Consider the following 13,613-nt stretch of genomic DNA (forward strand, 5'->3'; position numbering starts at 1 on the left):
TTTATTGTAGCGTTTTCTTCATCCGTCTGTTTAAGGCTCAATGGTTATTCAGGAACCAGAGAACATAGTTTGGGTTGTAACTGGGACTTGGCTGACACTGTATTAGATGTCGAATTATTTGATTATTTTTTATACATTCAGCCCTGGGAACACATCTGTGGCGTTAGTACTGATGTTTGTAGAAATACCTATTCTACTACACTCGACAAAATCAGTCTCGTCTGGTTTCTAGCTTCAGGAGTTGTTCATGTAAAGCATATTCATTTGATGCTGAATAAGTAGCTGCTTTGCCCTGATCTCACATGACTGCATTGTAGCCAGTGAAGAAAGAAGTACTAAGATCTTTATTAAAAAAAAATTTTAAAAAATGAGCAAAAGTACAAAATTATACAGCGTGAAAAATAAATTTAAAGGATCAAAAGTAAAAATCCTCATTATGCGGACAGAAGGACCCATGCCAGTGTTAATCAGCCTGTTAATGTTCAATGAGTTGTGGAGGAGCTAATTCAAGATATTAAATATATTTTTGGGTGGTTATATTTTGCATTGTAATTTATATAATCTATGCATTTTCAAAATCATAATCTGTAAAGTAACTAGTAAAGCTGTCAGATAAATGTACTGATGATGTGTCTTTGTAATGTAGTGGAGTAAAAGTATAAAGTGGCATACATTGAAATACTCAAGTAAAGTGCAAGTACCTCAGAATTCTGATTGTTGTAGGCCTCCTTTTATGAAGACTGAGTAATCTCTGTTCAAACAAATATCTAATGAATGCAAATAGATACAATTGTCTGGAGTTGACCAATTAGTAAATGCCTGCTGTGTTTCGCAGCACGTCCCTTCACACACTGTAGTCATTACAGGCCAATAAGGACCACTGCCTCTTCTCAAAGGCTGGATTCATGAGTATGGGGCGGAGTGATGTGTGAATTAGGCCTGAAAAGCTTAATTTAGACTCCTATCAACTGTGCCCGCGCACACAGGGCCTCCCTGTTGTGGACTTAAACTGTGCCCCGAGTAATTGTCTTCAAGTCAGCTCAACAGTCTACACAGAAATGCACATTCTTCTGCAGTTTCCCAAGCCTTTCCACACTCCCTTATTTTGTCTTGAGAAAGCGCTGACCTTAGCCATCAGGGTGGCGTGCGTGCGTGTGTGCGTGTGTGTGTGTCTCGCATGCTCTTGGCAACATGCCTAGTGCCTTTCCATTCACCAACACAGTGATCTTTCAGTTGCAGGGACTGAAAGGCAACTTTTTCAGTGGGTTGTGCGTTGAAGTTGTCTCTGAGTGAGCTCAAAAGTCACCATGTGACGGTACATATCTGCATCCATGGGCACTCTTTGACAGTTAAGGGTGTGACTGTTTGTTTGCTTTTTAAAATATTGTTCACATTTCATTACCGGTCAGTCATCATATACAAACTCATGCTGTGTGTTTAAAACCCTTTGACCTTCTTTTTTTAACTCAAGAGTAGATCCCAAATATGCCATTCTGACATTTGGGGAAGTAGTGAATTGTCCAGCCAAAAAAACAAACATGAAGTCAATATTGAATATTTCACTTACAGTGAGAAGGCTGACTGAAAAAAGATATGATAGTGATAAAAGTGATTTTTAACTAACTTGAAGCTACTTGATGAAAAACTAGGGTTGGGCATCATTTGGATTTTAATGATTCTGATTCCGATTCTGCCTTTCGATTCCGGTTCTTATCGATTCTCGATTCTTTGAGGGTGGAGTTGAAACAGGTCAAATGCTTATTTTCACAAATAAGAGGAAAGTTTTATTTTGATTCAATGGTGGTTTACAGTTTTACAGGGGTTTTTCAATGTAAAATAAAGCCACACTAGAGCGCTGCTTACTGTGCTCCAAGGCTGCAACACAACAAGCGCCTGGCCGTTAAATTGGGAAGAGATGATCGGATTTGAAACCAAATCCTCTAAACGATTCCAATAAAGAAACGATTCTACTGAAATCGCAATTTTTGAAACTATTCCAAGTAGGAATCGGTTCTCGATGGCCAACCCTATGGAAAACTGTATGTGAAGGAGATAACGTTTAAAGATCGCCATTTAATATTTGACCGTTTTGACATCAGAAATAGACAGAAAGGACAAAAGGACACGTGTGACCATTAGATGGTGCCAAATACGTAACTCAAGACTTCCCATTAAAAGACGCACTGACTACAGCATTAAGGTTGCAGATGTTTGTCGACCCTTCCTCAGGTGAACCTCACACAGCAGCCTCTGAGCAGGCCCAGGGATGTCTGCGTGTTTCCGGATGGTTAGTTAGAATTCAGCTCATGTTTGGAGGTCACTGCTCCTCTATGCAAATCAACCCTCTGCTCCTTAAGAGCCCTCTGTTCTGCTCCGAGGGTCGCTGCAGAGTGCCAGGCCGCGGAAACACCAGCGGTTGTCAGGGAAGCTCTTGAGCAACAAGCCCGTGGAGGAGGGAGGCTGAATCTCATTAGACTTCATCCGATGAAGAAGGTACATTGTGCGGAGGTCCTGAATCCAACAAGAAGAGCTGTGGAAGTCAGATGTGGAAAATATGCCATGTGACCGGTGCCAATGTTTAAAATATGCTATCTACAATTCTCTTTTATATTTATGCGCTCACCCGGTTAGTATTTATTGCCACCGGCAGCATCATGAAGCAGCGGCATGTGCGCACAGTTTACAGGCCGGAACAAGCCTGATCGTAAATGTGGGTATGACGATCACATTTATTAAGAAATCAGTGTGCAGGTGAAAGGTGCGTTTAGGCACGTGTGCCATGACCATGGGCGCAATAGCTAGGCTATTCACCTTTAAGAGAGACCACTCTCCAAAGTTACAGATTTGTGTTTGTTTCCTGGCTTTTTTGTCGCTATATTTGTGAATAACTTCAATGTCACCATCCGTAGCAGAGCGGTATTTTAATTGTGTTTCCCATTCAGAGGCCACCCGAGCAAAACTGTGAAAAGCAGTTAATTGGCACAGCGGAGCTTTGAAGCGAGCAGAGGCCTGAAACTGGAGGAGGGGAACAAGCGAGGTGCTACAAAAGGAAGGGAGGAAACAGAAACCCCACAGAGGAGAACTGAAACGCATTCAGGATAATCCCATGCCATGCGCAAATGTGACATACTTAGAAAAAAAAAAAGTTTGGGTTGGTCTGCAGGTTGCGCAAAGTGGATAGAGAGAGAGAAGCGCCTTGGTGCGCTCTGGGAACCATCCGGACAAGAGCTGAAAGACTGATATTCCCTGCCTCAGGACACACCCTCCACACACACTCTCTCTTTCTCTTTTTCTCTCTCTCTCTCTCTCTCTCTCTCTCTCTCTCTCTCTCTCTCTCTCTCTCTCTCTCTCATATTGTTTTCCCACACTGAATCTGTCGCCGCCGGGCTTCGTATTGGGTTAACAAATGACCAACCCGCCGCGTAGAAGAGAAGAGCGCAACGTGAAATCATTCCGCTGGAGAGACGCAACTTCGGTGCCCAAAGTAGCATGAATATAGCTGTTATTAGGTTTCTTCTTTTCGTTTTAGTGTGCGTGGATCAGGCTTGAAGAGAGACAGAAGAAGAAGAAGAAGAAGAGAGAGAGTGAGCTTATTGGGATGAGAGTTCAAGTCAAGTGAGCCGGCAGATTGGACATTTAAAGCCTCTTAACGCAGGTGGTGGGAGGAATACGGCGCGAGGGGAGTGTGTTTATGCAACGCATTGTGGGTGTTTGTGAGCGTGTGTGATTCCCAGTGGTAATCCACACTGGACACAGCGTCAAGGGGGGTGATCAGGTGCGTGTTTGTGGGTCGCCTGGTGGGGGATTAATTTTAAGCGAAGACAGAGATAGTTATGGTTTCTCTGACCTGGACGTGATGAAGTAGCTCTGTGGGAGTTTCAGGGTTTAAGACCGGAGAGGAGGAGAGCTGGGCGGACTGACGGACGCAGGGAGGGAGGAGGAGGAGGAGGGGGACACCACCACCGCCAAAGCGCACAACACGGTCCCCAATCCCATGACGCAAGGATGGAGAGCACAAGAGCGCACAGGATAACTCTGCTCGATCCTAGAAACGGGAGCGGAAAGATCACCGGGAAGCCAGATATGAGGAGTGTCCGACACCGGGGACACCTCCACCTGCAGCGGACTGTGATTTTTCTCATCGCGCTCATGATACAATCGCAGGTAAGCCACAGATTAAGTGCTATTTCGGGCGGCATGCACTTAAAACCCCGGAGCTGACTTTTTAACTGACAACAAAACACACTGTCCCTTCCCTTATTGTGCTGTCCTCATTCTGCTTCTACATGGCGCTGTGCCCACCTGTTGTTTCAGCCCGCTGGTGTCTATTAGGCCTATCCCACCCACCACAGAACTACTGTAATCCTGTTTTAGAAGCATCGGATGCAAATATAACAGAAACGTGTGTTGGCATAAGAATATTATAGCTAAATTACATTTTCTAGCATTTTACAGAAGTCAGTTTATTATTCCACCCTTTACCAAACAAAGGGTATAGCCTAATGAGGCACAACAAACACATGAAACAGGTTACAGCTGCTGCATGTGATTTATTTCTGGGATTTTAGTAATTAAAACCATACATTATTGATTTTGAGGGACTGATGGCTTCTCAAAGAAATAATGGTGTATACATTAGACCTTAATTACGCACCACACACCCTCTTTTCAGCGTCCTTCCATTCACTGAATTAAGGACTGACTGCATCTGCATTTCTCTGCATCTCCATCTTTAGCACGTTTGCCTGCTAACGCGTTGTCAATTTTATTTTATTTTACGTTATTTGCAATTCTCAGTCACTTTCTGACTGTTTGCTATCCCCTCTGTCTTTATATGTCATGGTTGCATGGACGCAGACTTTTTTGTGTGTTATAGTGTTTTAACAGCACAGCCATTGCAATGACCTGTATAAATGATTCTGACAAGCTGCTTATGGCATTATTTTGGCAGCATGGACATATTTAGATCTGCTGGCCTGATCAGGATGCCTATGATGTGTGACAGGACCCAGCAAAGTGTGTGTGTGTGTGTGTGTGTGTTTTCTCTGAAGACTGAGCTCACATCCAGCATCTGTGTCTTGGGTGTGTGTGGAGCCCGGGGCCACAGCCGAATAAACTCCGGGGCGTGTGAATGTTGAACGTTCGGGCAGCTCTGCGTCTCTCTTTTTGCACCTCTGCAACCTCTTCACAGCTGAAGAACAACACACGTTCCACTCCCTCCATTCTCTGCACTTTCTCACTGCACTGCAGTGAGAAACACACTCTGGATCCTCTGCTGCTGCTAGTGACTATTTATTAATGCAGGTGACAGGAGACCATGTTCATGAAGACGCACTCTCAGAGCCGAGTGATTCATAAGCGAAGCTTACTGACTGTCCAGCGGTCACTACGTTGTCTGTTGTCCAGTTTTATTCTTCCCTCCCAAGGCTCACACTATGCTGCAGTGTGAGCCATGGAGATATTGCGACGTGAGTTTCAAATTTGAAAAAAAAATCATTTTCAGTTTGCCAGATTTATTTGATTAGTTTACACTTCATCAGATATCTTTCAAATGTGTCTGACATCAGAAGCTTTTACTGTTTCACATAAAACAGCATGTATTTGTAGTCTTAATAAGCAAATCAATTGGAAGTACATTTCAGTCTTAAAGTTCACCAAAAAACAACCAGAGTTCAATAGATCCATAGTTTCAGTGTGATTAGCTGAGGTGTTGAGATACTGACTGAAGCACAATGGTACATTGCTGAAATTAACATATTTTCCTTATCAATTAATCTGCCTAACAAACTTTACTAATTATTTGGTCTATAACATGTCAGAAAAAAAGTTATAAATGCTGACACACCTCCCCAGTTCTAAACAAGTATTTTAAACCTAAAGATGTACAGTTTACCATCATATAAGACAAAGACAAACAGGAAGTCTTCACATGTGAGGGGCTGAACACAATTTATATTACTGAAATGATGAACCAGTTGTCCAAACAGTTTCTATACATGTTCTGATAATCAAATAATAGATTAAGTAATTGTTTCATACAATGGCATTTGAGGAGAAATAAATTGCATTTGAACGCAATAATGTCTTTCCAGATATGTTATATTTAGGTACAAAGAAACTCAATAAAACGTTCACAGCAAGGTCTGTTGATTAGTGTGAGAACCCTGAGATATTCAAAACATTTGAGTTTTGAAACATATTGATCAGATGTCATTCCATGTCATTTTCTTTCATTCTGTTTGTTTGCTTTGTTTGGCAGTGTTAATGTGAACTACGGCTGTTTTGTCGAAACTGCAGCACTTTGCTTAAGAGGAAAAAATTTGCTTTATTAATGGGTTTTTATGGTTTTGAACTTTTCCTTTAACCTTTAAATGCTCTTGTTCAAACTGCTGCACTACCTTTTAACAGTCTAACCTGCATTTCACAGTAGAACAGCGTTCTGGTACCTGTGAATGTCTTTATATGGAGATGCTTTGTTTGTGAGATACCCTGGGTTTTGGGTGTAGTGATCCTTTAACTGCCCAAAGCTCTCCTGCAGGGACGGTCTGAGCCTCAGCTTGGTCTCTCTCCCTGTGTCTGTCTCGCTTTTTTTCTCTCTCTCTCTCTCTCTCTCTCTCTCTCTCTCTCTCTCTCTCTCCCCATCTCCCCCAGTGTGTCTCTCTTCTCTCTCTCTCTCTCTCTCTCCCTGTGTGTGTCTCTCTCTCTCGGTCTGTCTGTCTCTCTTTCTCTCTCTCTCTCCCTGTGTGTGTGTGTGTCTCTGTCTTTCTCAATTTCAATTTTCAATTCAAATTGCTCTCTGTGTCTGTCTGTCTGTCTTTCTCCCTTTCTCTCTGTCTATCTGTCTCTCTCTCCCCTTCTCCCCCTGTGGGTGTGTGTCCCTCCCCCTGTGACTGTCTGTCTGTCTGTCTGTCTCTCTCTATCTCTCTTTCTCTGCCTCTCTCTCTGTGTCTTTCTCTCTGGTCCGACTGAGTGCTGAAATGCTGGTATGCAGGGAATGGTTTGGGCAGCGAGAGGAAGAAAGGAGAATGTGGAGTGATGAGCGCCACTGTATCTCCACAAGCCTTTTGATGTAGACCAGTTCAACCTTCCTACCCTCATCCCCCTGACCCCTCCCACCTCACCCCCTCTCAGATCAGGGACAGGGGCAGGAGAGGGACACGCAAACCAAACACAATGGGGCGACTGAGATTCTTGCTCAGTGTTGGGCAGCAGACACATGAAAGCTTGTTGGTTGTCGAGATTTCTGTCCACGATGAAGCGTACAACACCGCTGGGGATACATGACTCTCATTCCTGGACTTAATGAGCAATAATTACATTCAGTGTTGCTAAAATGCCAAAAAGGGCTGCGAATTATTCAGATTTATTCATCAGTACAGATTTCATGACAAATTGAAATAACAGTGGCTTCATTTTCTTGTGGTTGCAATGGAAGAAGCCATTGTTTTATTCTGCTACAGTGACATACACAGACAGGAGCACACATACACACACATACCTGACCCCGGTGCTCTGAGACTCCCAGGGGGTCTTGTTAACTCTAGTGTGTGTGTGTGTGTGTGTGTGTCCTCAATCCATCTTTAAATAGGGAGGGAACACAGAGAAAAGAAAGGCAGGCGGATGAAAAGGAGCATGGCAACAATGTAGAAAAGAGTTGATAACCACAGAAAGAGAAATGACAGGAGCTTGTTCCCAGATAGAGAAAGAAGGGAGGAGGAGTCCCCTTAGTGTCATCGTCCCCTGGGAAGGGAGAGTGAGACCCCGCAAGAGAGTGAGAAATAAGAAGGGAGTGGCGGTGACACAAAGGTGGAGTAAAAAAAGACAGACAAGGAAGTTGAGAGTTAAACAGGATTATATAGCAGGAATGTTATCTGTGCATGATTTGGATGATAAAGAAAATATGTTTCCTCTATTGGAGGTCAGGCAGAGTTGTGGGAATCCAAGTTGTGTCCTCATTTCTTTTTTCTCTCACACTTGCTCTCTGACGACTGTTGTCTTGTTACATCCTGATAAACAGATGCTACAGAGGAGACATGCAGGCTACTGCAGATTACCAGAAGTAGCGAGAACATTGCAGGAAACATGAAAGTCTGCTATCAAACACTTTATGAAGAGAAGCCAGAAATCCCACACACTTGTATATTTTAGATTAAAGACAGTAGCTCCTAAGACGGCGGCTGCCTGTATACAAGAACGCGACTGTCTTTATAATCTATCTTTTTAATAAACTGTCTGTACACTTACAAAGTTCTCAATGCTTCGGTTAACATTTAGGGACCCTCATTATGCTACCGTTGAAGTGTGGTGATATTTTGAGCCTTTTTATTGGTATAAATAGCGTTTCATTTTTACTTTCCCTGTGCCTCGAATACTAGCGTTGTAAGCTAATCAGCGGTCTGCGCTAGCTTGTTTCAAGCTACAAACACATTCGATTAGCATGAAAACATGTCCCAGAGAGTGATCGAGTGGATACCCATCTGTTATTAACCCCTAGGTTCGTTTTGCGCCGGAATTGTCCTTTAACTTTTGCAGCAGTCTCAGACAGTTAGCCACAACCTCCAGACAGACAGACATTTTTAGGCACACTCCGATAAACCTGACATTAAAGTGTACAGTGTTCAGAGTCTGGTGTCCTAGATTTTTAACAGAACCTTTACTAACCCATACATTCAATCCACCTGTTGACGTTTTGTGATTTTGCATCACTATATATGCATACTGTCTTGCTGTACTGCATCTGTTTAATAATAGATAATATTAACGTAACTCTCTCTCCTTCCCTCCCTTCCCTCTTCTTTCTGCTCCACCCTCCTCTCTCTGGACAGACTGTGTGTGCAGTTGGGATGTTCGAGCTTCAGATCCATAACTTCCAGAACCCCCTCGGCCTTCTGCAGACGGGAGACTGCTGCGACCTCCAGGCCAACGGGGGGCAGCGCTGCTCTGCCAGGGACCAATGTGACACTTTCTTCCAAGCCTGCCTCAAGGAGTACCAAGCCCGGGTCATCCCAACTGGAGCCTGCACCTTCGGGTCGGGCAGCACAGGGATCCTGGGTGGAAACTCCCAGTCGCTCCACCACCGAGGACATGATGGAGGAGGAGGAGGAGGAGGAGGCGGAGAGGATGGGACTAATGGACACATTGTCATTCCCTTCAAATACGCATGGCCAGTAAGTACAGGGGTAGTGCTGGTTATCAGGTTACCAAGGGAACAGGCTAAGCTTCAAGTACAACAATACACTCAAACTGAGGCTAGAGTAGAATAACAATGATGAGTTCAGACTCACATGTTTCTGCACCTTTTCTATCACTTTGGTACTGGAGGGCTGGATGACAAAAAAAAGCACCATAGGCCTAACCAGAACTCTTTTTATTTATATAGTAGGCTATATCACAATATCTGTTTAGGTATGGAAAAATGCCCTGTCAAATTGACTAGTTAATGACACATCCTACTGCCTGCTAATAGAAAGTCAAATTGAAATCATTCATGCATCATATTTTTTTGGGATTGCTTTGATTTGTAGTTTTATTTAGACAATACAATTATGGATCTAATTATAGTTGTGTGCCAACATGCCTTTACAAAGAATTTGAACTTAAAGTGATGGTTCGGAGTAATTTCACCCTAGGCTGCTTTGCACCTTGACCTCGAGCCAAACAACCCCCCATAAGCTTTTTTCCCTTGTTATTATGTTGGTCGAGTTAGCGTTATTGGTAACACTTTACAATAAGGTACACAAAAAAAGGTAGTTACTGTTTTTGAAAGGGTAGTTACTGTTTTTCAGAAGGGTAGTTACCCTTTTTCAGAAGGGTAACGCATGATTAGTTACCCTTTTTCAGAAGGGTAGTTACGGTTTTTCAGAAGGGTAGTTACCCTTTTTCAGAAGGGTAGTTACTGTTTTTCAGAAGGGTAGTTACCCTTTTTCAGAAGGGTAGTTACGGTTTTTCAGAAGGGTACTTACCCTTTTTCAGAAGGGTAGTTACTGTTTTTCAGAAGGGTGCTTACCCTTTTTCAGAAGGGTAACGAATGATTAGTTACCCTTTTTTAGAAGGGTAGTTACCCTTTTTCAGAAGGGTAGTTACTGTTTTTCAGAAGGGTAATGAATGATTAGTTACCCTTTTTTCAGAAGGGTAGTTACCCTTTTTCAGAAGGGTAGTTACTGTTTTTGAAAGGGTAGTTACTGTTTTTGAAAGGGTAGTTACTGTTTTTCAGAAGGGTAATGAATGATTAGTTACCCTTTTTTCAGAAGGGTAGTTACTGTTTTTCAGAAGGGTAGTTACTGTTTTTGAAAGGGTAGTTACTGTTTTTCAGAAGGGTAGTTACCCTTTTTCAGAAGGGTAGTTACCCTGTCCTCTTCCTCCCTCCTTTGCTCCATTCATCCTGAACTTTCTGCACTCAAATTAAAATCGTCTTTTCGTTCCTTCCTTCGGGGCGTATTGAAAAATCTGCGTCTCGATCAAACATCACACTGCTGGCTTCTCCGTCTTGTTCTCATTAAAGAGCAGAGCAATTAATCTGCGATTAGCACAACACCAGGCGAGTGGGGCCGAGAAGGCGATATTGATTATTCAATGCAACTTTCTCTTTCCTCCTCCAGTCCTCTCTCACGCTCTCTTTTTCTTTATTTGTTTTTCCCAATTATTAGTTATTGGTTTTTTATGATACTAAATTGAACCTCTTTGGGTTTTTTGACTGTTGATCAGACAAAACAAGCTATTTAAAGACATCAACTCACCATCTGGGAAATTGTGATGGATACTTTTACATTTTACATATATTTTACCAAACGATTTTTCAATTAAAATAGAAAATAAAGTTAAAAAAATAGGTTAATTAAAAAAACAATAATATGTTTATCTTTTATATTTCAGTTTGTTTTGTTAGCTTTGAGCCCTGAAATGCTTACAAGGGCAGGAAAATGAGAAACAGTAACAGCAGTGAGCGACACAAATATGCTCATATGGCAGAGCTCTTAAAGCCCAAAAAATCCATCAGTCCATCCCTCTATCATCACACATTAGTCGCGTCTTTACTGGACTCTTTATTTCAGCAATTAATGCTTTTTCATCAATAAAAAGGAGTTAGAGAGAATAAAGCGAATTGGCAAGGACACGAAGGAGTGAACCTTAGTTTTTCTTGGGTTTGCAGGAATTTTTGTTTCTTTTAGTCTTTTAGCCTTTGATCGCTCTCAGCATGGTTGGCTTCTTTCTCATAATGAAAGTATTACAGAAATGGCAACAAAAGACCCTGTGGCTAATTCGATTCATATTGTGTTGTAATAATGTTTCTAATATCGCACAAAACCCAAGTGAAGCTTGGCGTGACACGCACGCACACACACACGCACGCACACACACACACACACACACACACACACAAGAATGTAACACACAGTTGGCTTAGGTTTCTTCTTCTTGATTAGTATCAGCCCATTTACCTGTGAGACTCTCTGTCCCAGAGTCAATTATCCTCCCTTATCTGTGCACAGTTTGCTTTTGTGTGCCCTTGTGTGTGTGTGTGTGTGTGTGTGTGTGTTTGTGCTGTATGCATACTGCGTGTGTCATACTTTTTCTCCTGTACGTCTGGGAGGTGTGTGATTGGCAGGTATAGGAGTGTGAGAAAATTCTCTGTCAGAAAGCCTACCTGGATCAGTTTCAGGGCTGGGCTGCAGAGAGAGAGAGAGAGAGAGAGAGAGAGAGAGAGGCGGGGGCAGTTGCAGCGTCAGTGCATTTTGGGCTAAAAGACTTTCTTTATCTGGCCATCTCTGGGAGGTGGACGGTGGAGGAGGGGGAGAGAGTGATTCCCCTGCCCCAGGTGAGGGGATGAACAGGTGAGCGTAGTCATTATGAGGAAAGGTGAGCTCTGTCCCCTGCCCTCCCTCACTTGTTCTTTCTCTCTTTCTTCCACTAATCTCTTCAGGGAAATGTGTGCAGTCGTACGTGTGTGTGTGTCTGTATTTGCTTATGAATGTGAGCAAAGATGTAATTTGTTGTGTTTGTTTTGCATATAATGTTATCAAGATTGCAGGGGGGGGGGTGTCATCCCTGTCAGGCTGCTGTAAGTCTGTGCTATGATTGCTCTGGTGGTTAAAGCTCTGGTCATGTGCTGATGTGTCACTTTTTACCAGCCACTTAATAGCAATAATGGTACTATGTTTATGTAAGAATACTTTATGTTGAATATTATATATAGCCTACTGTATATGCATGATTCAATCAATCAATCAATCAATCAATCAATCAACATGTATTTCTATAGCATTTTACAGCAACCAGCAGGTATCCAAAGTGCTTTACATCAAGAACCAAGAATAAAACAACATAACATACAATAAAAAGAATAAAAACATAGAAAACAGTCAAATCAGAAAAGGTTACATAGAAACAGGGGGAGGAGAGGGAAATTGTCACACCATGTTGAAAGCCATTCTAAATAAATACGTTTTGAGTTTGGATCTATTAAGAGCTACATCTGTAATAGTGCGAATGTCAGGGGGTAACTTTTCCAGAATCTTGGGGCAGCAACTGCGAAAGCCCCGATCACCCCACAGTTTAGAAAGACAGTAGCTCCCAAGACGGCGGTTAACATTTAGGGACCCTCATTATGCTACTGTTGAAGTGTGGTGATATTTTGAGCCTTTTTAGTGGTATAATAAGCGATTTGTTTTTACTTTCCCTGTGCCCCGAATACTAGCGTTGTAAGCTAATCAGCGGTCCGCGCTAGCTTGTTTCAAGCTACAAACACATTTGATTAGCATGAAAACATGTCCCAGAGAGCGATCGAGTGGGTACACATCTGTTATTAACCCCTACGTTCGTTTTGCGCCAGAATTCTCCATACAGGCTAATTTTCATCTGCAGTCCCTAGCAGGTTAATGGCTTACAACAATAGATACGCTACAACAATACAGCAAATACACATAAAACAAGAAAGACATAGGCATAGACAAGTTAATAGATGTGATGTTCCTTAGTTCTGTAGGTATGGTATTCCATGTATGGGCTGCTTGAGAAGGAAAAAGCTGACTGTCCAAAACTACTTTTTCTACGTGGTATTTTACAGTCCCCTCTTGTAGATGCTCTGGTGGATGAGTTTAGATTTTGTTGAATGAATTTATTGAGCGGAGGGGGAGCCATACCATGACATTTTTTGTATACAAGTAAAATATACCTCCTGGTCATCAGTAATCTTACAGATAGTCTGAGCAACGTGGCTTCATTTTGACCCCAGCGTTAGAATCACAGACACTCAGCTGTCTGGGACGTTTTAGGTGCGGTGCTGGGAAAAGTTCAAAGACTTCATAAATGCGAGGTCATTTCTTAAAGCCCTCTCTCGGTTGGTGGTTTCACTGTTGAATCTGTTTGGATGACAAGGGGAAACCTGCCAAGAGAAAGTGTTGTTTGTTCCTGATAAATTTGTTCATCTGACAGAAGAGGGAACAAGTCAGTGAAAGAATCCGGAGGATGAATGGAAATCTAAAAAATTAGGCAAACAGACAAGTGCACATGCTGTGCGAAACTAATGACCAGGAGGTGCTTATTCCTCTATAGTATGTATAGATCCAGCATAAAACCACAGCTTACCAGACATTGTGGAACTGAATCTGATGTTT

At 42.5% G+C, this 13,613-nt stretch overlaps 1 protein-coding gene across 4 annotated transcripts in view; it reads left to right on the forward strand.

Moving 5' to 3' along the window:
- Positions 1-2,791: 2,791 nt before the first annotated feature.
- Positions 2,792-13,613, forward strand: part of LOC144515343 (uncharacterized) — a 49,038-nt gene continuing 38,216 nt past the window's right edge. Inside the window, exons 1-3 of one of the 4 annotated variants that reach the window (XM_078246096.1) lie at positions 2,804-3,775; positions 3,883-4,164; positions 8,826-9,167. In XM_078246096.1, the coding sequence (XP_078102222.1) occupies positions 4,006-4,164; positions 8,826-9,167 (501 nt within the window). In that variant the 5' untranslated portion in view covers positions 2,804-3,775; positions 3,883-4,005. Of the gene's footprint in view, positions 4,165-8,825; positions 9,168-13,613 lie in introns of all 4 variants that reach the window. The other 3 variants (XM_078246098.1, XM_078246095.1, XM_078246097.1) reach the window with 3 other exon arrangements.

Source organism: Sander vitreus, chromosome 3 (assembly GCF_031162955.1).
Source record: "Sander vitreus isolate 19-12246 chromosome 3, sanVit1, whole genome shotgun sequence".
NCBI lineage: Eukaryota > Metazoa > Chordata > Actinopteri > Perciformes > Percidae > Sander > Sander vitreus.